We start from the raw sequence: 26,553 nt of genomic DNA, 5'->3' as shown, positions 1-26,553 counted from the left end.
TCTTGTATTTAGCAATTTGTTCTCTTTGTCTATCACTGTTATCATTTTTCTTTTTTCCTCTTTTGTAATTTGGTATGCTAAATGTTTCCCTGGTTTGCTTGCGTTTTCAAAATGATTTTGTTTAACATATTGTATCTTTTTTCTACAATTCTCAATAAATTAATGTTTTTTTAAGTTTATTTAGTTATTTCAGTACTTGCCATCTTGGTTTTTAAACATGTAGTGCTTTATAGGCATAGGAAAAACTTCTGAAAATTAATTATTAGTTTTAAAATAGATTTAATTTCTTCAAAACTTCACTTTCCTTCAAATTTAAGATGACAGTTTTCTGGGAATCAAACAGTTAAATAGCACTGGATGAAATCAGTGACAACCATTAAATAATATTACATGAAATATGCAAGAACCAGTATTCAGTGATGAATAATTATATTTTTGAATGACCAGAGTTACTTGAAAATTTAAGAAGTCAAATTTGTCAAATAGTCATATAAAAAGCCATAATACTTAAGAGTACTAGAAGTGCAAATATATGACATTTTCATGTGAAAAACTGTTTAAGAACTACAAATTAAATCACATGCAGATTTTTAAAACTCCCAAATAAAAAAAACATTTTTTAAAAAAAATCTGTTTTATTATTTATCTAAGTTATATAATTACCCATTTCACCAAAAGCAACTCTGAGAAACATACAACAGAACTAATAACAATGAATAAATATGTAAAACCATTATCATATTTATTATAAAAACATTAAAAATTATACAAATAAGCAAAACAAATGAAATAACAAATGAAGAGATGCTCCTGTGATCCCTGTTATGCTTGCTGGTATAACCAGGTCTTAAGGGACACCTCACCTGAAGCCAGCCTTCCACAATGAGGACACTGCCTACACCCAGCCAAATGTAGCTCCCTACGCAAAGGAGCCCATAGTATAGATAGATTGATGTTAAATTAGGTAAGCTTAACATAATAAATAAGCAACAGATTTATGGAATAAGTTAAAAGCCAACATTCTTGATAACATTTGCTATATATAAAAATATAAATGTTTTGTGAAATATTTCTTCAAGACTTCTTCTTATCATACAGGTTAGAAGTGATATTTAAATTTACAGTCAGACTTTTTTAGAGATAGATTTAAAATATATTTATTTTCAAGCTTTGCATTTCAAACCCCAGTAACCCATTTTTAATTCAGAATCTTTGTTATTTTTACATACACAGTTATTACTTTTCTACTTATTTGAGCAGTAAATGTAGGCAAATTAACATCAGATTTAGATATGTACTCTTAGAAGTTGGGACAAATATTTCATTGTAAAATATTACAGTAAAAGATACTGTTCAAGGAATATTTTTATGCCAGCGTATTTTTTATTCCATGCACTTTATTTATTTATTTATTTAGCCATACTCTAAATAAATAAAGTACAAGGAATAAATATGAAATTCATATTTCTAGAGTTTATGTGAACATTTTTCAGTCAAAAATATGCTATCTTACCCTAAAAATATGTTTTTAGTTATTGGAAGCTTTGAATTTTGCATAAAATTATAGTGACATAGGTATAAAATTATAGGCACCGTTTTCTTCAACTTTTCAGTTAGATGGGTCTAAGTCTTCTATGCCCCCAAATTCATTCTTAGATTTCTAAAGGTATACTGATAAGACTCTCTCATGAGTAGACAGAGGCAAACTATAATGAAATTGGATGGATGTGCAATAGAAGGAGTCTGTTCTCTAGCCACTATTCATTTATCTTTCTAAGATTTTAAAATTAAGGCATAATATCAAAATAATGATTTATTATTAACAGGAGAAAACAGGCCAAGCTGCTGAAAAAAATTTCCAGGACATGAGCAGATGGATGATTAAAAAATAAATTAATTATTTTATTAAAGGAAAAGATGTATGGAAATATCTGATCAAACTGTCTTTCTCAATCAAAAGATTTAACCTAAGTTCTGATTTAAAAAAAAAAAATCTAAAATACATATAATATTGAACCCCTTGATTTGACTGTGACAAATAGCATTTTACTGTGTGATTGGCCTGGCATGGAAAATAAAATGTTATTGTAATTTAATAGTCATTCAGAGAGCAATATTGTTTTAACATTAATAATTCTCATCTTATACATGCATGAATTTATCCTCTGTTTTAGCAACAAGATAGGAAGGGCTTAAATCTTTCATCCTGTTTTTAGAAATTGCTACATCATGTGATAGGCAAGTTGCTGAACTAACTCCATGGAGAATCAAAAATACATATTATATTTAAAATTAAAATCTGGGAATGTAAGTGGCTCAATTTAATCATTTGTGAGGCTGATAAATACTTGATTATTGTTAACTATATAATTTAACGTGTGTCACATAAATGCTTTATTTGTGTATTCTCTGTGTTAAAATATTCGTTTAATGTACCATACTAATAGCTAAAACTTTAATGGGATTGGAGGGTAGGAAGACAGGAAGCCATTAAAGAAATTCATCTGATGTCCTGTTCCCTGGAATTTGACCACTATTAGTTGCAATTCTTCTTACACATTATGTATACACTTCTCAGCAATGCAGTCTAAAGACAAACAAATAGAGTTTGTGGACCTAATACTGGTTGTTTCTTATTATATTTGAAGCAGGAAATGGCCAAATTTCTTACAAGAAATCACAATACATGTAGGTGATATAATGCACGTTATTCAAACTGATTTGTTAATGTGTGACCAAAAGATGTTAATGAAGGGGAAAAAACAATTCATATGATGAACAAGCATGAATCTGTCATGCATCCTCTATCAAAATATTTTCAAAACTTTTATACCAAATAAGAAAGTTGATTATTGAAAATATATTCTTTATCCAAAATTCTATATGCATTTGTTTTCATTCACTGAAGAGATGTTTACACATTCTTTTTCATATGATGAAAGCTGCATATTTGTTTGTTTAATCAGGCTGTAAATGGAATATAAAATTGCATGAATAGAAACATCTAGCACGACTGGATATCTACGCTTTCTCCTCTTGTTCTGTACAAACAGTGTAGAGAATGGGTATTGCAGGTACAAAGAGTATATAAGGAGAGATATAAACCACTCCCATTCCCAGTTTCCTGAAGAGAAAGAGTTCTATTAAAAGTGGGGTTCTCTTGATACCTGCTCTTTATTTCTACAATGTAATTGAGATGTTAGCAAAAATTGCTATTGTAATACTAATACATAAACATTATCTGACAAGTTAGCTATCAGTTCAGGAGTTCTAGGGGTGCTAGTGTCCATATGAAGCTCCATCATTGGTTGGATATATTGTTAACCTATAGTAGTATGTAATTACAGCAGTGGCCAAAATTGTGGAAACCTTTTGGGAAAAGTGTACATTTGAGGTTTGATGGCTAATAATACCACTTTTGTTTGGAGTAGTACCATACACTTATACATCAATGGAAAGATAATGTAATCAAGAATGTAATGCAACAAAGTTTGTTCAATTATCTGTATTCTATGAAAAGTTATAGCCAAATAACCAGAAAAAGGAAGCACAACTTGCTTAGGTTGATATCAGGTAACTTTCCTTCATCTGATTGTAGCCAATGAGCATGAGTGTTTAGAGAGCCAATCAGGTGTCATCTTTTTTTGGCAATGAGCCAATCAGATCACAGTAGGATTCAATTATTGATGTCATGTATTGAAGCTGAGAGGAGGACATTTGTCAGTTTGTTATGTGATTGCTATCAAGTTGATTGGGTTTTTTTGTGTTCTTTCATTTAGTGAGCTTGTAAAATGTAATAAAATTAAAGAAATGGTGCAAAGAATTGACTGGTTGCCCAGAAAGCGATGTAAAATGGTATTATTAAGTGAACAAAGCTACAGTTATAAAGAAATTAGAAGAAAAATTGGTGAAAACTTAACCAAAGGTGGCATTTCTAAGTTTTTGAAGAGGTATAAAGAGACTCAGTCACTACAAAACCATACTGGTAAAGGAAGGAAAAGGTGCACAACAGCAAGTGATGATAGAAGAATTAAGAGACTGGGCCTACATAACAGAAGAAAATCATCTGGGTGTATACAAGATGAAATGGCGCAATGCAATGTGAAGTTGAGTCCAAGGACTGTTCGGTGCAGACTGCAGAAATTTGGCCTAAAATCTAGAATTCCACGAAAAAAGCCACTTTTATCTCTCAAAGGTTGAAAAGACTAAACTGGGCTAAAACCCATGTTACCTGGACAGAAGAACAATAGAACAGTGTTATTTGGAGTGATAAGACCAAGATCTCCCTGTTTGGTAGTGAAGGCATAAAATACGTAAGGAGAAGAATCGGAGAAGATTTGCATCCTGATTGCATTACATGTACCGTGAAACACCCAATCAGTGTTATGATCTGGGGTTGTATGACATCAAAAGGTATGGGCAGAATTTGTGTGATTAATGGGAATATAAATGACCAAAAATACATTAATGAAATATTTGAGCCCAAACTGATGCCTTCCGCACATGATCTTTTCCAAGACAATGAAGCATTGATATTTCAACAGGATTCAGCTCCATGTCATGTTGCTGCTGTGTGCAAAAAGTGGTTTCAAGATAATTATATTCCACTGCTGGAATGGCCAGGGAATAGCCCAGACCTTAACCCAATTGAAAATCTATGGAACCGACTAAAGAAACTTGTTAGTCAGAAGCGACCCAGCAATAAAACCCACTTAATAGAAGCAATCATTCAATCTTGGTTTCACATTATAACAGCTGCACAACTAAAGGATTTGGTTCACTCCATAGGAAGATGTTGTAAGGCCGTAATTCATGCTAAAGGTTACCCAACTAAGTATTAACTGACATAGTGATAATTTTTGTATGTCTCGTTTTTTCTATGGTGATAATTTTTGTATATCTTGTTTTTTCTATGTGTTTCATTTTTCTTCTTTATAACTGCTATTCTAATAGCAAATCCTTCATAAAGGTTATTGCATTACATTCTTGATTAAATTATCTTTCCATGCACTATTCCAAAAGAAAGTGGTGTTATTAACCATCAAACCTCAAATGTACATTTTTCCTAAAAGGTTTCCACAATTTTGGCCACTATTGTATTTATATTTCCTAATATTGTAAGATTTCTTCTGCGTTCATGATTTATTTCTGTGGATTCTCTAGAGCATAAAATAAGCATTTCATTTCTAATGCAGATGTGATGAATGCAGATTATGCTATCATTTTGGTTGTTTGGATCCTCCCTTGAAAAAATCTCCAAAGCAAACTGGCTATGGGTGGATTTGTCAAGAATGTGATTCTTCCTCATCCAAAGTAAGTTAATGAGTCTTATAAAAATGCAGATAAGATTTTCAAAAATATTTCAGAAAAGCTCATATTCAGTTCCTACTATAGCATTGAAAGAGAAACTTCATGCTGCTGGTTTTTTTGCAAAGCATAGAATGATATTCACAATTATTCAAGTCACTATGTTATATTCTCAGTCACTTAATTGAAGAATGTTCTATACTTTTGAAGAGTTTAATGGTGAATGTCTGTGATAATTCTTGAATCATACTATATTGCTAATTATAAGAGGCCTATATTCTGTATATTGGTTTAATAGATGCATTTAAAATGAAATTAAAAATATATACAAATACAGTGCATTATTGCTGACTGCTTAATTCTTTTGATACATGTATTCACTTATAAAGATTAGATGATTTAGTCTTTGTATAATTTATATGAATTCTGAAATAGACTATTGTAAGCAAAATAAGGTTATAATTTTCTTTTCAAATGGAAGAATAAGTTATGCAGTGAATGTTATTAATTTTCTTTTGTTAAATGTATAGTTCTTTTGGTATAGGATCTTTATAACCATCCATTGGTTTTAGAACAAATGTATTTGCAGAAGGTCAAAAAGATCAAGATGTATCTGTAGCCACACAATTAAATCTTCAACACTTTTTTATGTTCATAAAAGAGGGGTATAGCTTCAACTGCACAAAAGTCATCTTCATAACTCTTTTAACCTGTTCTTTGATAGACACACAGATTCTGAACATTGAAAAATATTTAAATGAAGTCTGGTTTCTGAGCGAACTAAAAATGGCTACAGTATTCTAGACAATATTTCAAACTAAAACTGCTTGGAGAAAGCAGCATGAATAAGAATAATTTATTAATGTTGTTTGCTTGCCAGCAATGTTAACTTAAAAACCAGATCTTTGATATATAGCAATCTTACCTCTTGTTGTGATAATCTTGTTTGTGATAAAATGTAGTCTTTTAGTATGTTTGTACACTGCAAGTGTTAATTATCTAATGAATGCTTCCAGGTTTTCCCATTTTTTTCACTTAGTCCAGAAAATACCTTTATCAGTTGCAAACAGTTTTATTACCTGCATAAAACCCAGCTGTGGGATGGGATGTCTGTAGCAGTCCATCTCATGGCTGTGTTTTCCCATCTAATTTAATTAGTGCATGATTTCTCCTTTCTACTCCACATTTCTCTGTGAGAGAGAATCTTTTAGCACATTGGAATTCTTAGTTGGTGCCTTAATATTAACTTATATATACATAGCTCATACAAACACAGACATACTGCTGGACCATGCATGAGAGAGATCCATTGGAAATGGAAAAGTAAGTAAATCTGTCCCAGTTGATATTCTTTATTTATAACAATTATAAGAATTGCACAGCCAATTTGTCAACACCACCTTTTCTTTCCATCATTAAATCTTATTTTCTATACACTTCAGAGGTTTCATGTATATGTTCAAACAGTGAAATAGCAGTACTTCCTTTTTAGCTTAGTTTTTGCATATAGTGTTCTTCTACCAGTGAAATCAGAGTCAGAAAGGATCATTCCAAATGAAAATTATAAGAGAATATTAGTGAGCAATGCGGTGGCCTAGAGGTGAAGATGCTCACCTCCCAGTTGGAAGGTTGAGATTTCAATCGTAGGCAATGGCAGATGTTTCTCTATTAGGGCACAAAGAAAAAATATCTGCTGCAAACTCCATGTAGGCATCAGGAAGGGTATCCAGCCAGTAAATGCTGAGCTCCATTCAGTCGGCCCAACTCCACCCTCCACCTACTATGAAAGCCATCAATCTAATGTAAACTATAAAATAAATCAAATAGTAATTATATTACTTGAAGAATAATATGGCTATAAAAATATTATATACATTGTATGTAATAATTCAATTAATATATATCAGAAACTTCATGCTATTAGTTCTTTCATAAAAACATAAAGGTGCTTGTATTTTGTAGTGGTAGTACTAATTCTTGTATAATCTGTGTTCACAATGCAAACATTCATTTATTGTTTATATCTTGATAAATTAATGTATTCATTCAGTTAGGGAACATGTTTTATTGTTTATTTATTTATTAGTTAAATTTATTTGCCACCCATCTCTCTGGGAAGTTTACAACAATAAAACAGAAAAAAATGATAAAAAATATAAAAAATAACAATAAACAAATAAAACAAAAATAAACAGTGGAAGTAAAATAATATGAAAGATGAGCAAAGGGAGAGCAGGAAGTACAGGGGAAGGTGGAATCAGCTACTTTATCCAGCAACCACTTCCAGGGCTTGAGTGACTGAGCATAGGGAATCCTGATCCAGGAAGGGCTGCAGTTGGTGCACTAATTGAAATTGTATTTAAATTTAGTAAATACAGTTAAAACAATCAACTTTCTTTTTTTCACAATATGTTATACAACTTATACAGACAAGCTTTATTTTAAGTAAATCACCTTCTTGCTCACTTCTTGAAAGACATGATATTGAAAGAGAAAATCTATATTACTTAAAAATAATTACTATTAATAGAGAGATCTGTAAAAGGGTCTACCATTTTGAGAAAAAAATAAGCCGCTGGATAGAAGTCCATTGATATAAATTATTTGCTACTTTATAATCTAGTTTTTTAATAACTTTGTGTTATTTCATAAACTTACTTCGAAGCAGTGATCAGAATTTGTGGAATCAGTCTTGGAATCACATTTTGACTATAAGAATAAGTAATGGAATATAATGCTTTGGAATGTAAAGTAACCCGTAAAGAATTATAAATCTTTTATTCTTTTTGAATTAAGAGATTGTAACTCACTTAATTTGCTAAAAACAAAATTGTTCCCCTTGCAGCAAAGTAAATTAGTGGCATACAACCACTATTAGAGCATAAAGGTGTAATTATTTTAGTTCCAGAGTCATCTAATTCTTGCACAGGGATAAGAATAAAAGTGCATAAGGAGACCTTTGAGCTATTAAGGACAGAACAGCTATTTCACCCAAATATCCTTATTCTCAATTTTAAGTAGCCCTGAAAATTGATTAATCATTCTATGTTGTGCCAGTTGTACGCATTGCTGAAGATCTCCTGACTTCTTTTGTTGCTTGCCTTGACTTGAATATGTTGAACCATAATATTAATGTCTTTGTCTAATTTGAAATCGGATGGCTTGAGAAAAATATGGAAAAGGATTGAGGCTGTATGTAAAGCCTGCTATAAAAAAAAGTAGCATCATTCCATTTTGCAAATCAATGAAGATTTGGTAATATGGGGCACAAGTGATTTTTACCTTTTCTGTCACTAAAAGTGGCTGTTGAACAAACATTGTTGTGCTGATTTATTTAAAATATTCCTTTTTATAGAAAAAGTTAAAAAATGGAAAATGCTTTAGAAATAGTGCATATATGAACATCACTGTTACAAGGCAATAATATTAATTAAAAAGCCAACATTGCTTCTGCTGGAAGATTTTCTTAATAATTTTAAAAATATATTATTTGAATATCTACTTTTGAAGACTGTTATTCAAACAGGTTATTGTAGAAGGCAATAGAATCTGGGGGTGAAGAAAATGAAATATAAACTTTAATTGTTTCACATTTTAGTTTCACTAATCTAGAATAACTCAATTGCATGATGATGGGTGCACCATTTGAGGACCTGAAGGGCCAGATTGGGGATAGATTAACTTGGAGAAGATCTGTCTATTTGGTCACTCAGAGTTAATATTAGTGTGATGATGCATAATAAAATTTCAATTTCAGTGTTTCAATGTTTTTTGAAATAGAAAAAAGTCTCCAAGAAGATAGTCTGCTAGAATAGAATCTTTATTTTAAAGCTGCAATAGGACAAATTTTCACATATAAATCCAGGACTCTCAGTATAATTTCTGTCAAAAATATTATAGCCATTGACAGGACCAACTACATAAGTTGATTTTGCTCAGCCATCTTCTTAAAACAACAGTTTTTAGTAGTTATTTATCTAGTGTTGCATAATGCATAATCTAGAACAGGTGATTTGTTTTCCTAGAGATTTCCAGATTTCACTTATGTAAATATTACCTGAGCAATCAGTGTTAGTTACAGTGTAATGAATTCATACTCACTTGTGAAAACAATATGTGATATCTTGCACAAAGGCTTTTGCGAGCAGAAACAAAGTTATATACTTCTTGCCTAAAGATGAAAATGGGTTTCTTAGATAGTACTTAGGCTAATTAAAATAGGAGAAAGAAGAAAGATTTCTTTAGACTTTATCATGCTTCACATTCCTTACTGAAAGCAATTTGCTTTTTCCACATAGGACAACCAAGTACTACTACAACATCTAATTATAATTTAGGTTTAGGAGAGTATGTTTGAAACTAATATTCAGATACTCCTTGGTTTCTTTTCTTTTTTTTCCAAATTGTTTTCCAAAGCAGCATACTCTGTCTTTAATGAATAAGAGTACTTGCTACAGAATATAAAGGCAATGCATTCATTTTGTTCCTAATATTTGTCAAGGACTTTTCAGTTTTAAGAACTTGGATTTGCCTGCCATCTGTGAAGTGTGGGCTTGCCTCTCTCCCTTGAAACTAATGCTTAACTGGATCTTGCCCTGTACTTTTCATTTCTACTAACTGCAAAATACCTTATGTGTTAAATATAGGGTGAAGTGGATGGAATGAAAAACAAGTATCAGGTAATTGTTAAACGTGTAAAATTAGATATTTATTTTCTAATTTAAATAACAGTGATTGTTGGCATATATACATTGATAATACTGCTAATAATTTTGCATTACAATTGCATTTATATTTTATGGAATGCAGACCAACAAAATAATTGTATGTGCATTGCAATGTAAAGCCAAAACCATAGATTGTATTAAGCACAGCAATAATTTCTGCCAAAAAAGAAGCATGTTGCAAAGAACTTAAAAAAGGAGTTAACTCGAGGCAAAAGTGAACACAAGTTTGTGCTGGCTATAGTTAAGTAAATCCTTAGATTTGTGGACAAAAGCCCTTTTGGCTTTAAGATAGAGTAAGTCCTCAAAAAGGTACTTTAACTTTTCAAGAAATAATTTGAGATTCATGGGTAAACTAATGTATGTATGTACCAACAATGGCTGAATTTCTCTCTTTTGACAAACCACTTAGATCTCATTAACTTGTCAGGTTCCATCATTGAACCAAATTTAAATCCCCAATCTGCTTGGAAGAATGGCCCTAACTTTTTCAAATGGACATAATTCCCTTCACACAGAAGGTGCATGTTTTCATGTCTGAACTGCTCCTGTTACTTTTGGGCTAATTCACGATGCTGCTTTCATCAAGGTTCATGTGAATGTTTTGGCAGCATTGTTTTACCATTCATCATGCTTTGTCAACTTTGTGCTCCTCCATACCATGTATTGAAAGAACTTGCTGTACAAGTTCTTGCATTTGGAGGGGAAGTTTTCTTTTTAAACACATAGACCATATAACTAAAGAATTTGAAAAGACATTAGAGAGCATCTACCACTTACTGAATACATGATTTGCAATATAACTCAGACATTCATTATAGATGATATTTAGTCTTTCTTAGTAGAAGTAAGGAAAGCCTATCCCTTCCAAGTAAATATGTCCTATAGTTACACAGTTCTTAGTTCCATCATTTTCAGAAATTAATCCTGTTTCCTTACAAGTTGATTTCTGTACTTCCCTTTGGAGCAATAGAGAACAAGTCTAGTCCATTTTCTTCATAATTGCTCTTAAAATATTTAAGAATATTTCTGCTTTCCAGATTAAGCACTAATAGCAGCTTGAAGTACTAATATGGAACTTATTTTGTAAGCTATCCAGAATCACTGAGAATGAGTTGGCAGCCATACAAATATTCTTAAATAAATAAAAAAATTAAATCCATGCCTTTGAAAAAACATCAAAACAGCCATTAGCAGCTTGATTCTTTGATATGCTTTGGACTATAATTCCTAGTTATTCAATCAGAATATTTGGTTATGAGAAATGATTAAGAGTGCAGGATTGGAAATGGAGCAACTTGAAAAAAAAAGGGTACTTAAATATTTAATATTAAGTGTCCAGTCAAACTTAGTGAATTGCTGCCTGATTTTATCAAACTTCTAAGTTATTTATATTGATGATGCTTGGAACATAATATGCAGACGCATTAATAGTCACTTAAGTATTGTCCTCAAAAAAAGTTATGTTGACATACATTCTAGTAGAAACAGGCACCCCTATTATAACATTTATTTTTATTTATTTATATCCTGTCTTTATTATTTGTATACATAACTCAAGGAGGCAAACATACTAATACTCTTTCCTCCTCTTATTTTCCCACAACAATCTTATGTGGTAGGTTGACTGAAAGAAAGTTATTCATCCAAGGTCACCCGACTGGCTTTTATGCCTAAGACGAGACTAAAACTCACAGGCTCCTGGTTTCTAGCCTGGAGCCTTGGATCTAATATCAATAGCACTAAACACTGTCTTGAAAAATGGACCACAGTGATTCTCACAGTGTTATAGTTTCAAATTGGATGCTCATCTTTTTACTGGAGAATTGTCAAGCTGTCATGTTAGAATATGAAAGATTTTATGTGATAAACTATATTTAGCAAAAAAAACTATAGCTGAATTTGCCAACCTTTCCTAGTCAGAAAAATCATTTTGATAATGAATTCTGCAGGATATCCATGATGTTTTTGGCTTTCCCAAAAGATGCTAAATTGCTTAAACTCTGCACACTATAGACCATCTACTTGAGTGTATCAAATGACTATTGCCTTGGAAATATTACTTTTATTATTTCTTCTTGCTAATGTAGATTTGTTACTGCTCTTTGCTCTGATCACATTTAATCAGCTACTGCATTTAGAAAATGAAATATACCAGACGGAGCAAAATCTGCACCAGACAAGTTTGTCCTTGAGTGAAGTCCTAAGAATTGTAACATGAATAGCTTGAGTGGGTAAACTGCTGAGAAGCACATTCATTGTATCACTGTGTTGGAAACACATTCCATACTATGCAAGAATATTTGCTGTGTGGATGACAAAATCATATTTGCCAGTAAGAATAGTAATGAAAATAAATGAACAGACATTCCAATTTTTTGTAATTGAGAGCCATATAATTTAATTAACAACCAGTGGTAGATAATGAATACCAAATAAAACAAATTTTAGAATAATTCTTCATAATTCATAACTTTGTTAGGTGCTGCCTTTGTTTTGCATAAAAAGGGTTCAGAAATGTTATGTAGGTTTGAAACAAAGAATTGCCATATTTGCTTTAAAATATAATTCATACATTCTTGTTCCTCCCCAAGCAACAGCAATTTTACCATTTGTCTGAAAAGTAGATTTTAGGAAGTGTACAACCTAATATTACAAAATAACTTTTATATCCTGGCCTGTGAAAAGAAGCTCTTATTTTTAAAAGGAAGATCATAAGCATTTCGGTGTGTATAACAATTAATTTTCCATATGTGTCTCTTTAAGCCACTGGCATAATGGAAAGCTACTTCCTGTGCTGAAGATATAGCTTTCAAATACAAGGCAATGGAATTAAAGTAAAATGTGCCTCAAGCAGATTGGTGTCAGGTGTTATGGCTTTGATACTAAAGTCTTCAAATCCAAGCACTGAGCATCTTACTACTATATTAGGTATCATATTAATTTTCAAATATTATGTCCTACTTTTTCCCCAAGAAATTTCAGGAATGTTATATAATCCTCCTCACCAGTATTATAACCATCGTTCTGTGAACTAAGTAGCCGAAGAGAGATAGTGTTAAGACCAACAGCGCTCAGACGGTTATATGGTTGAATGGAGATTTAGATTTGAATTCCCTACCTAGTTTAATTAAACAATTGCATTAGAAGAGTGGGACAGTTATGTCAAATAAATGGCATCTTCTTAAATACTGCTGAATCCACACTGTTGCCTGATATCAGTTTACCCTACTGCAAACACCTTTGAATTTGAATAGAGAGTTCACTAGTCCTCATTACTTTTTCAGTCTAGGGTTGCTAATATGTTCATATCATGTATATATTCAAAATATATTTTAAAAATGTACATTTCTAATTAACATGACCTTATTTTCTCATTTAGCAATAGAAGATAGACCATAGTTCAAACCATCTTCCCATATGAGTTGCTTTTTCCAAAGTTTTTGTCTTGTGCACAAATTATTAATTGGCACACTCTAGCTCTCTATTTTCTAATGTACCAGTTATTTCTATATTTCTATTCCACATATTTATTGTTAGTATTTCAATAGGGCATAAACATTCTTATCCTGGATTAATTCATAAGAGTTATCTGTATATAATCCTATATGACCAATAATCTTCTATAGTTTGGAAAGTCAAACCAATGTTCTCTTAGTCACAGCACCTTTATATGTTATGTTTGATAGCTAAAAAGTACATTTGAATTCACCTTTTTAGGTTAACTGATTTGTTTAAGATTCCTTATGCTGGAAATAGATTTATAAACAAGTTTACCTACAAATTGTTGTGCAATTTCTTTCTATTAACATTCTGTCATTGCAAAGTTTGGTTATTATTTACTTTATTACAAGAACTCAAATTAATTTTAAGAATAACATTATTAAAAAAATAGATATGGCTCTTTCTCGTCAGAAACTTCCTCATGTACTGCTAATTGCTACAAAATATAATGCTTACGAAAAAATAAATGCCATTAATGATTATTTAAAATGTAGGGTTTTGGTAATCAAATATGAGAGAAAATGGACAATTTGATAATTTCCAAAAAAGTAGCCCTTGAAAGTATGCAACAAACAATAATCACTTACGGCCTAAAATATAGTATGTATTAATATAATTTTTAAAATATCTTTTTAATCTATCTATATGCTGCTGCATGCCTAACAATTAATTTCTGTGCTTATATCATTTCCTTATTAATATTTTGTTTTTATTGTATTTTCCTGCTTTTTAATTATTTGTATAGCAGGCTATGCAGGAAGAAAAAATTATGGCATAAATTACAGCGTAGTTTATTTTCAAAGCTCCAGAATGGGAAAGTAATATTCCATATATATTTCCTAATCATGCAGTTAATGTATTATAGTTAATGCAGATCTACTACTACTTTTGTTCAATTTTTTCAAAAACTGGAGATGCTTCAATATCAACAAAAAAAAATTCCTCTACTGGTACACTAGCTATGGTACTAATTATTTATTTGTATCCTATTCTGCTACATGTGCCAAGAGCTCACACAGCATAATTACAAAATTGTGCCATATAATTGTAAAAGAAAATTGGCTACTAATTTTGGAAAATTGAAATATATGTTTAAATTATCATTTTACAGAAGATAAAAGTAGAATGATAATGGCAGAAAAAATACTTCGTGATTGGATAGGAATTTAATGAAAACATAATTCATATGTATTAAATATATATAAAATCCAAGATTACCTTTGTTCAGTGAAAAAACTTGATTGTCTAATAGTCCATTTATACTCATGTCTCCATGAATTCAACTGGTAAACATAGAACTTGGGTCTTATCATATTCTGAAATGTAACTCTGCCATATTCACTTGCTTACTTCACTCAGTACTGTAGTTATTTTTTTTTAACAGTGCAATAGCTTTTGCAGTCTCTGCCTAAGAAAATTTGTAAAGTTCATTTTCTGAATGTGAATGACTTCTAAGAAGATCATAATTTTTATTCTTATTTGAATGCCTCATTGAATTATTTAAATCAAATTACCCTTTTTTTATTCAGTCAGAACAGTACACTGAAGAGCTTGTGCTTGTCTATTTATTATATTTACATTGTTGCAAAAGACTAATAGGATGAAAGTGTATATTAGAATGTTTATTGGAGCATAGCAGTGAAATTCTTATTTATTTAGAATTTTTTTTACAGTGGTGAACATAAGTTCATTTTTTATTTTTGACAGGAAAATCAAATATTAATGTAATTTTGGCATTGCATTTATGAATAAAAACCACAGAAAATAAAAGGAGATGTCTGATTTGAACAATCAGGTGTTATTTATATGCAGAAGGAAAAAGAACCAATTACTTGATTTTTACTATTTTTGCTGCTAAAAATGATTTCTTTCCATACAGTTTACACATAGGTATAGTTTTAAGTTTGTTATAATTAACTCTCCCAAGTTACACAAATATTTTTTGACTTTGTAGCTGGTTTAAAAATATATTTTCTAAATGTAGAAAAATCTGGGAGCATTGTTAAAATCTGGGAGCAATTTATATCTTAGCTTATCCCTAAATGTATCTTTCATAAAAGATGAAAGTGATTATGTGGTTCAGAGATTTACAAACTCCATTGAGTGTTATGTGGAGTTTTGTGTACTTTGAATCTTTTGCCTTGAAAACTTTATATGCAACAAGAACTATCAAACACTATAAAGGTAGTCCTCAAATTATGATGGCAATTGGGACAAGGATTGCTATTGCTAACCAATGTAGTTATAAAGCACCATATCACCATATCACTTAGCGACTGCACTCCAAACAGTCTAGGTCATAATTTCGAGAACTACAGGTTGTAAAACAGAAAGCAGATATGCTAGTAGTTTTTGACTTACAGCCATTCATTTAGTGATTATTCAAAGTTACAATGGTGTTGCATTGATTGTTTTTCACCTTTATAATTGTGGCTGCATCCCCATGGTCACATGATCAAAATTCAGATGTTTGGCAACTGACATGTTTTTATGACATTTGCAGTGTCCTGGGGTCATGTGATCACATTTTGCAACTTCTGATGAGCAGAGTCAATGGGAAACCAGATTCACTTAACAGGTGTATTACTAACTTAACAAGTGCAATGTTTCACTTAACAACTGTGTCAAGAAAGGTCATAAATGGGATTACATTCAGTTAACAGCTATCTTGATTAGCAGAAACTTTGCGCTTAATTGTGGCTGTAAGTCAAAAACTATCTGTAGTTTAACAGGAAGCAGGTAAGGAGTTTTCACAGGGAGGGAGGTCCTGAAAGGCCCAGCGCAGGGCCAAATACCAAAAGAATTATACATGAATTGGAGAATGGGCACTGTGGAATGGGGCATGAGCAAGAAGGTCAAGGGAATGGGGATGCAGTGTTTGTGTGAGTGAGTGAGTGAAAGCAAAGGGGGGGAAGAGAATACAATGCGAGCACTGTGTGAGCAAACAGGAAAAGGCAGATGTCATGCACGCAAGCACAGACTGGCTAGGAGAAAACTTACCCAAGTGACTCATGATCTTCCCTGCCACCTCCTCATTGACTTTGCTTGTTGGAAGCTCTCATGGAAATTTGGAAATAGCAAACATGTCACCATGGAACACTGCAACAAGTGCCTGATTTTGTTCACATGACTGCAGGTGCTACAATAGCTAGAATTTCAGGCTCCATTCATTCAGCAGCATTATAGCTTTGAATGGTTGCTGAATGAATGGATGTTACACGAGAATTACCTACATTTGCTGTGGTTGTCTTATTGTATTCCTCTGTTAGATGATACTAATTTACTAACAGTAACATCTCTTAAATGTTATTAATTTAAAGCTCTTTTTAAAATAAAACTTCAAATTAACTTAACAAGTGCTTTACCAAAGAAATGTTTACGAGCATATATAGATGAAATAATAGAATAATTATTTTGCTAAACTTCAACAATATATTTTTAAATAAGTAGTTTAGGTTAGAGTTCAAATTTCAATTATTTTAATTAACTTTGGACTGTAAATGTTGAACATTCATTATTTATACATTGAACAGATAACCAACGGCAGAAGAGATCTAAAAATAAGCAGTTGTGACAAAATCTTTTAGAAATAACATACAAGTATATCCATTTTTCATCCAGATATTATTTCCATTGTATAGAGGAAGATATGAATTATGTGATAATCTCAGAATAGCAGAATCATTTTTAAATGGGTTTTTTGGGGGGAGGGGGAATTAGCCTTAAAATAGTCTCCTCCCCATTCCATCCCAAAATACCAGGTGTGTATATCCTGAGAAATTATAGGATGCTTGAGAAAAAAATAGAAGAGGCAAGAAGAACTAGATGTTTTGGAAGGAATATTTGCCTTGCTAGAATGCTGAAGAAAAGCTGTCAACACATTTTGATAGAGGTTCCACAAGAAGGTATATTAGAGTTTAAAGGTTTAGCTATTTCTCTGTAATAATTTTAACCCAGTTTCTATCAAAAGTATTTTATAACAGAAATGGAGATTGTGTACTATCTAGGGCCATTTAAACATTCATAGTACTGATATTTATGAAAAATGTCCCAAGAGGCTGGGGGGTAGCAGAAGAAATGAATGAAAATAATTTACATTTTCAAATAAAGAGGCAAATCAGTAAAATTTAATAACCAGAGTTGTAGAAGTGCTAAAAAAAATGACATTGCAATTATGACTAATGGTTATGTGATCAGGTTTCAAGTCCTGTGCAACTATCACACATTTAGGACAGTTGCAACGTCCACAGTATCACCATTTATGATCTTTCCAATTGGCTTCCAACAAGCCAAGTCAAAAGTCAGTAGAAAGTCACAAGTCACAAGTCAGCCTCACGTGAAGTCCCGCGTAATGACCATGGATTTTTTTTTTAACAACCGCAACTGGGACTATCAGAACTGCTAATTTTGTTAAGAATTGAGTATATATGCTAAAGTAACAAATGTGAGAAATTATAGGCAGCAGAGAAGCTAGCAAAGATTTATTTATTCAGTGATAGAAGCAAAGAGAAAGTTTGGAATTCTTAGTAAATTAGTAAAGAGTCTATAACTCTTGAAGACATTGCCACTTCTTTATGATTTCTGTCCAGTCTTGCATGCAAGAAAAATTCTAGAATCTTTTCCATCTGCTGTTTTAACTAGAACAGGCATGTCAAACTGCCGGCCCATGGGCCGGATGCGTCACGCCGAATCTGCACCCACCCCATTGCCAGCAATGGGGGAAAAAATCCCAATACGTTGTGTGACGTCACATTACATCACGAGTTTGACGTGCCTGAACTAGAACATTTTTGTTTTAGTTGTAGAGTCCAAAGCATCCAGTTATGGTTGTTCCATGTATTTTTGTAGTATTTTAGATGGCTCAGATGAAACATAAGTATCCTGAGATGAATTGCAATGTTTTGGTATTATAGGATTATATCAGGCTGTAAGATTTACAGAATTGGCTATTATCAGAGCATAGTTTCTGTTTTGTATTTGGAATATAAAAGTACCCTTGAAGAGTCAAAGTATGTGAAATAATAGTCTAGTCTAGTCTAGTCTAGTCTAGTCTAGTCTAGTCTTGTCTTGTCTGTGTCTCTCTCTCTCTCTCTCTCTCTCTCTCTCTCTCTCACACACACACACACACACACACACACACACACACACACATGAGAAATCTATCTTAAAAAATTTCCAGTGAATTTAGCAAAGTAATATTCTACATAATTTTCAGTGTCTTTAATTTATGAAGACTGAAGAATTTTCCAGCTTTCATACCAGAACTACTTTTGACCTTTCAGTTACTGTGAGCTCAGCAAAAGATTGCTGATTAATTTTGCTACTAAAATGGTAGCTGGAGTGTTCATTCCTTTTTTTAATAAAGAGATCCATTTTAATACTACTGCTGACTTAGATATAATAAAATATTCTTTGCATTTAGCTTCCACTATATTAATAATTGCATCTGTATTAGCAGCTTGCAAGAAATGATTTTGGAACACTCAGCTAATTTGCATTCAATCAAATACAGAGCATCATCTGTTTTGTCTTATTCCTGACACTTTTCAATCCCATAGGGCAAGCCTCCTTATTTACAAGTCTCAGCACATGTGTATATGCAACATGTTTTGTAGGATCTTTTTACAAGGACAGCATTTATTTGCAACACATCTTTATTCTTAATATTACAGATACAAATAAGTGTGATAACTAAAGAATATTGCTGAATGAAGAGATTTAGAGTTTGTACTGTTTTCTCCCCAGATGAACTTTTGTAGCCAGTTATAAAAGTTTACAAAATATTATTTTACATTATTCCACCTTTCTGTACAGCTACTTGAGAAATCATATGGGATAATGAAGCAATCTTTACCTGAGACTGGATGAAGAAATGATTCTTAGTAAACAACAAGTACTTCAAATTCTAAATGGTTGGTAGCAAAGTATGAAAAATTCAATTTCAATATGTTATAACACATAATACTTGATACGCTTGATTATTTATTTATTTAAATCTACAATACCTTTATTATTTTTGTAAGCAACTCAAGACAGAAATCATACCTAATACTACTTCCTTCTCCTTTTTTCTCACAAAAAAGAACTTGTTACGTAGACTGAGTGAGAGAGTGACTGGCCCAAAGGCACCTAGTTTTATCTTGCTTCAGAATCTCACCTAATATATTACAGTCTTTAGAAATATTGCTTATAATCAGTTGAACTTTTACTATTTAAATATGTAAATTTAGGTCAATAAGAAAATATTTTCTGGTGTTTTTTTTAAAAAAATGAGAATGAGAAATTACTTTATAATCTTTCATAAGATTAATGAGCATTTTCAAAACTAAATATGATTTAGAATGGCTGCATGCCAATTCATATTTACTTATTCTTCATAGGAAGCTTCCATAAACAATATAGTGTATAGTGTTCATTATCTTGCAGCATCTGTTTAATATTTTTCTTCAAAAGTCTATTGGAAATACTGGAAATTGAACCTGACACTTTTTGCACTTTCTTGTAGCAGTGTGATCAGAATGAAAAATTGATTGACCATGTTAAGATTCACACACACATAACAGTATTACCATGATTAGTGAATGTTTGATCACTTAACGTTCTAATGCTGCCATACAAAATATGTCTTGGTCATTTTTCTGATGAATATGTAACACATGTGTTATTGTAATTTACTTATGTCCTAATCATTTTTACAAACCTAGAAACCATTTTGATTAAATTACCATTTACCATTTAAAATCCATATAGAAAGAAACCCTTATTCGATCAGGATGACTTTGTGATAATGTATAGCAATCACAAGAGATTTTTCAGGCACATCAGATGTATAGAACAACAAGCAGTAGAGTAGATTATAAAATTGTACTGCATTTTAAAAGGAATTTTAAATTAAATTCAACAAAAAATTAAAACATTAGTAGGCTTTTTTTCCATCTACTTTTTTTAAAAAAACTTTCTCACAGCTTTTCTTCCAAGAAACTGCTTTTCTATTTTGTGGTCTACAAACTAACCACTGTCTTTTGGCTTTTCTGTTTATAAAAGTCTTTGTTTGTAACTTGGGTTTCAAATTCATTACTGCAGTCAAGTAGTTCAGAGCCTGGTGCAGGAGATAAAACCTTTGCAAATGAAGAGAGAATCCATTTTCCGTATACCTCAGGCCACATAAAATTGATTGCAGTAATAAAATGACAGCACCTTGTAATATACTGACGGCTTTTTAATTTGAAAACTAGCTTGTCTGATTCAAAGCTTGTTTAAAGCTAATTTATGGCTTGTGTAATTTTCAGCTGAATCCTGAGTAGAGGATGATATATGAAAACTTATAGAGTTAACATAATATATTCAAATGTATTGTTACAGAAAGATATTTTCTTTATTTTCTCAAGTAGCAAGTTTTTCAATGTGTGTTTAATGTTTAAATTAAACATTTGCATCTGTATGAAATACTAAAGCCACCATTCTTTAAAAGAATTATAGTAAATATAAAGAACTACTAAAGCTACAGAGGAGTAGAAATAGATTTGTTGAATCTTCATGCATAAACATTTGAGGTAGGGGAGAGGAAAAAAAGGGGAAGGGCAAAATTGTCCCAATCCTTTCCTGTTCAGTCTATATCTGCGTAGTTCACATCCCAAATCTGTAATGATTTTGACCCCGTTTTTATAAAAATGCTGTTTTTTCTTCCACTGGAATATTATTAAAAAGCTTTGATAAATCTTGAATATGGCCCTCGGGATTTAAAACTTCCCCTTGCCTTTCCCTTTTCTTTTTCCTTTTCCTTTTCCGTCTTGTAACAATAGAGCTGAGCCATGCCCAATTTTGCACTTTTAATGATTGAAGGTACTTAGAAATTAAAGATTGAATTGCTTAGTAGAAATTAAAGATTGAATTGCTTAGTTTACATTGTTTAAAATAGTTAAGCATATATGCAGAAAGCCTGATCAGAGCCTACAATCCAGAAGATGAGCTAATAGCACATTTCTCCAGCATGTAGAGGAATGTAGACTCCACGCATGGGTTGATTTAGTCTTCTAGCCCAATCAGACCAAACAATCAAAGTTGCCACGCCTCTGCAGGGTCTGACCATGCCCCAGTTTTCATTTGGTCTCAGCCCTGAAGACACATGAGAATTTGGCTCCTAATTTAGATTCAGAAAGGTAGTTATTGCCATTCGTGGTTTCTCTATCCTTTTTTTTTTCCTTCTTGGGGGGGGGGATTGGTTCAGCTCTGAGCTCAGTGCTGCACCATTTCTTCTCTCTTAATCCCTTCTCCGTGAGTTTTCAGAGGCAGACAGCTGATCGTAGATTGCTGCCTCCTCATTACAATCCACATTCCCCACCCCCTCCCAAGATCTTCGCTGTGAATGCGAAGCTAAATTACTAATTTTCAGCTGAAAACTGAAATCATCTTCTTAGGTTAGTTACCAATTCAAACAACCTGCGGGCGCCATTTTGAGCTCTAGAAGGCTCGATCCTCACACTACTCAAGTACTTCCTTGTTACTGTTGATTGTCAGCTGTAAATTACCCCCCCCCCCAAAAAAAAAAACAGCAGGTGAACTGTTTGACTAAAAGAGCTGATTACCAGATTACTTGCAGGAGAGGATTTTTTCTCTCAGCTTGTTTCATCTCTCATCAGATTGTCCCGGCCGCCATTTTGGGCTCCGCCCGATCACACACATTAAATTGACTGCTTTGTCCTAATTACAGCCTTTTCAGTCATGAAGTAACTTACTTATTTGGTGATTCTCCCTAAGTGGGGGGGGGAATAGGAGTTCTAATTACATTCCTTTAGATCTTCATTCAGCTGCTTAATAGGCACCATCTCAGGTTGCCTAGTGGACATAGGGAAAATACCTTGAGGCTCTCACTCCATTTTATCTGGTAATATTCCAGACTGTGACTTACCAGTACCTTTTAAATATCCAGTGCCAACAGATTGGATGGCTGCTTGCCTTGCCTGTTTTCCGCTGTCTGCATAGTGGTCGGCACTTACTGTCCTAGCCTCACTAAGTGAGACACGAGGGTCAAAAAAAATCAATTAAAATAAAACAGAATTAAATTAAACAAGATATATACTATATTCATATATAGACTTATCTTTAATTTGATACCTTTTCGGCCAAATTGTCTCTATTACAGTGGGCCTGAAAAATTGAATGGGGAGGACAGCCCCTGAGCGTAGCGTGGCTTATATCGCGTAGTGACTCCGTGCTTAACGGTGGGCCGGACCTCACAGACCCTCGTGCAGGCCTGTACCACCCAGGTGGGCCGTGGCCTTCCTTTCTCCTGCAGACCAAGGGCCGATCCAGGGATCTCCTGGTGAAAACCTGCCCTTTCTTCTCCTGCAGAACAGGACTAATCCAGGGATCTCCTGGTGACAACCTGTCTTTTCTTCTACTGCAGTACAGGCCAGATCCAGGGATCTCCTGGTGAACACCTGTTGTTTATTTCCTATTGTTTATTTCAATATGGCGGATAACACCGTTTCACAGGCTTCCACCTCCAGTGGAAATATAAAATGCAAGCCATCCAGTCTGGATACACCTGCAAAAGCCAAGGCCAAGGTCAAACGGACCTCTAAGGCCGATGACAAGCAAGCAGATAGCAGACATGGGGTGTCGGAGCGACAATTCTCCAAAGCCCAGTGGCAGACAGGAGAGACGCAGCTTATCCCCTCACCTCCTCTTGCATCCACATCAGGGGAGCATCGACCTTCCCCTCTTACACAGGCTTGGTCTCCCGAGCAGACCCTGGACCAGGGTCCCTTGCTGGGATACGAACGGGACCATCTGTCCCTCTTTGACCGAGAATTGAGATTACAGGTCCAAGATTCAATTCCAGCTGCTGAGCCAGGACCTTCCTCAGTGTCTTGTGGGTCTCAGGGGGAGGTTACTACAGTCGTCCCTCCCCAAATCCCTTCAGCATCTTTCACGCCGATGGCGGCGGGTCTTCGGGGCCCCGAACATCCTTCATTTACTGTCCAGCTCCAAGCCATGATCTCACAGGCAGTGGTTCAGGCAATGGCGGCTTCAGGGAGGGCCATTCCGGTCCAAGGACCGTCAACCCCCCCTACGCCCATGGAAACTAGGCATCCCAGGGAGTATGTGATTTCAGATCACGGTTCTCCACCTCAGTCTGAAGGGAGCGAGATATCAGATTTTTCTGCTCAGATTCCGGAAGAAGGCATGTGGTCAGACGGGGAAGACATTCAGGCGGAGGCCACTCCTATGGTAGGGGTGTTTAATCCAAATTCCTTCTATCCTCTTTTACAAAAGGCCTATGTCACCGGAAAAATTGAACCCGTGAAACCACAGACGACCGATCAGGACTCTGGACAGAGTTCTGACCCACTGTTTCTGGAACCGGTCAAGAAGAACCTACAGATACCTTGCCCCCCTATGTTTCTCAAATCCATTCAGGATCAGTGGGGATCTCCTGGAAGTTTCTCTGCTCTTGGGGGATTAGATCGTAAGCTCTTAGATACGGTCCCTTCCCTCAACGATGTCCTCGAAGTTCCGAGTGTAGACGAGGCTCTCGCCCCCATACTGTCAGACACCAAAATCCCAGGAGATATGTTGGTGGTTCTTAAGGCTGAGGACAAGAAGTCTGAGATTTCCCTCAAAAGGACCCATCAGGCATCGGCTTGGGCTATAAGAGCCTCAACATCTAACTCTTTTTTCGCTAGAATTGCATTAATCTGGCTCAGGGAATTACAGGCCAGATTATCCCCAGACGAAGTAAGGGTTCACCAGGATGTCACTAAACTAAGGGCCGCAATGGAATACATGGCGGATGTGTCTCTGCAGTCGGCCAAATATTCGGCTCGGGCCATAGCTTCCAACGTGGCCGCACGCCGGTTATTCTGGCTAAAAAATTGGAAGGCCGATACCAGGCACAAATGGAGAGTAGCTGCGGCACCATATCATAAGGGTCGCCTTTTTGGAGAGGCTCTCACTCCTTACCTGACTGAAAACAAAGAAAAGTTGAAAGTACTAGCTCATGTTGTCAAAAAAACGGGCAGACGTTTTTCTCCATACAACCGGCGTCCGTCGTTCAAGTCTGGCTCAGATAGAACTACATGGAGCGGGTATCGGCCCTTTCAAGCAGGGCCGGACTGCGCATCGGACCGGTCCGGTTACAGAGACAAGCCAAAGCCACAATTCCAGGCTAAGAGGCCCCTTCGCGGCAGAGGAGGTCGTCCTTTCCGAAAGTCAAAGTGACTTGAGGCGGATTCCTCCCATTGGCGGAAGACTGGCACTATATTTCCACAAATGGAAAGTACCACCACGGACAATTGGGTTCTAATCACTATCAGAGACGGACTGTCTCTGGAGTTCCTCACACTCCCACCTCAGCGCTTCATCTCCTGCCCCCTATCCAGAAATCCCGTGAAACAAGGTCTCATGGAGGAGGCCATTTGTCATCTGTTAAGCATAGAGGCAATAGAGCGGGTACCCCCAGATCAATGGGGACTGGGTTTCTACTCCATCCTGTTCGTGGTACCAAAACCCTCAGGAGGATGGAGGGCGATCCTAGACCTCAAGGCTCTAAATCGGTACCTAATTTACCAAAAATTCAAGATGCAAACTCTTCATTCTATTCTGGGCAGTATTCGGCCAGGGGATTTTCTTACATCCATAGATTTGATAGAAGCTTACCTGCACGTTCCCATACATCCAAATAACAGGCGTTTCCTCAGATTCAGGTATTCCAACCATCACTATCAGTACAGGGCCCTGCCATTCAGCCTATCATCAGCTCCAAGGGTTTTCACCAAAATCCTGGCGGTTCTCGCCGCACAGCTCAGGTTGGTACCACTCCGCGTTCAGTGCTACTTGGACGATATCCTAATCCAGTCGTCCTCGGCACTGAACGCCCGTTCAGATGTGGCACTGATGATCAAGACACTCCAGGATCATGGATTTATGATCAACTTCCCAAAGAGCCATCTGATCCCAACAAACCGTTTGCTTCACCTAGGCGCAATAATAGACACCAGCCAGTGCCGAGTTTTCCTGTCTTAGGAGCGTCAGCTCAGCATACGTACGATGGTCACCAGGGTGCGCAAGGAGAAACGTGTAACCCTGCTCCTGCTGTCACAGCTGTTAGGGAAACTGGTCTCATGTATTGCCATAGTGCCTTGGGCCAGGCTTCATACGAGACAACTACAGTGGTTTCTACTCCCTTACCAGAAACGGGGTGTAGCATGTTTTCCACAGAGGGTGCGAGTCCCACCACAGACACTCACGTCCCTCATCTGGTGGTTGTCCCCAGCACTGTCCAAAGGATCCCTGTTCAGAGAACTGACTCGGGTAACCTTGACCACAGACCCGCCAGTCTGTTTGGATGGGGGGCACATCTGCAATCTCAATTCGCCCAGGGACGGTGGTCTCAACGGGATCTCAAGAAAAATATCAATTGGTTAGAGCTCAGAGCCATACACCTAGCACTTCGCCATTTCCACAAGAAGTTGGCGGGCCGCCACGTGCTGGTTCTGACAGACAACGTGGCGGCAAAGGCCCATGTCAACAGGCAGGGCGGCACTCGATCACAGATTCTAATGTCCGAGGCCCAGTGTCTGGGGTCATGGGCGGAACAGAATCTGTTGTCCCTAAAGGCAGAACACATTTCAGGGGTGGAAAACGACCAGGCAGATTTTCTGAGTCGATCTACGATAGATCATTCAGAGTGGCGTCTACATCCCCATCTCTTTCGGGAGATAACTCACCGTTTCGGTCGGCCCAAAGTCGACCTGTTTGCATCCCCGAAGAACACCCAGCTTCCCCGGTTTCTATCTCGGTACCCATCCCAGGGTTCGGAAGGAGCAGATGCCCTCCGCAGCCCTTGGCCGGCGGGCCTTCTATATGCATTTCCACCCCTTCCCTTGATCCCGGCTGTCATCAGGAAGCTGTTACAGGAACAGGCGGAGCTAATCCTTGTGGCCCCGTATTGGTCGAGGCGTCCATGGTTCGCTGATCTCGTGAACCTTGCCGTAGCCCCCCCCCTTGGCAAATC

General features: G+C 35.2%; 1 protein-coding gene across 7 annotated transcripts in view; it reads left to right on the top strand.

The window, feature by feature from the left end:
- PHF14 (PHD finger protein 14) overlaps positions 1-26,553 on the top strand; it is a 134,902-nt gene that overhangs the window by 67,595 nt on the left and 40,754 nt on the right. For 2 of the 7 annotated variants that reach the window (XM_039319970.1, XM_039319971.1), the window contains exons 17-19: positions 5,196-5,313; positions 9,954-9,986; positions 19,350-19,447. In XM_039319970.1, coding sequence (XP_039175904.1) covers positions 5,196-5,313; positions 9,954-9,986; positions 19,350-19,403 — 205 coding nt within the window. In that variant the 3' untranslated portion in view covers positions 19,404-19,447. Of the gene's footprint in view, positions 1-5,195; positions 5,314-6,568; positions 6,631-9,953; positions 9,987-11,653; positions 15,981-19,349; positions 19,448-26,553 lie in introns of those variants that run through there. The other 5 variants (XM_039319975.1, XM_039319969.1, XM_039319972.1 and 2 more) reach the window with 4 other exon arrangements.

This window comes from Crotalus tigris, unplaced genomic scaffold, assembly GCF_016545835.1.
Source record: "Crotalus tigris isolate CLP2741 ecotype Arizona unplaced genomic scaffold, ASM1654583v1 scf7180000023617.9722795, whole genome shotgun sequence".
In the NCBI taxonomy this organism is placed as follows: domain Eukaryota; kingdom Metazoa; phylum Chordata; class Lepidosauria; order Squamata; family Viperidae; genus Crotalus; species Crotalus tigris.
This window is presented reverse-complemented; position numbering and strand designations above follow the sequence as displayed.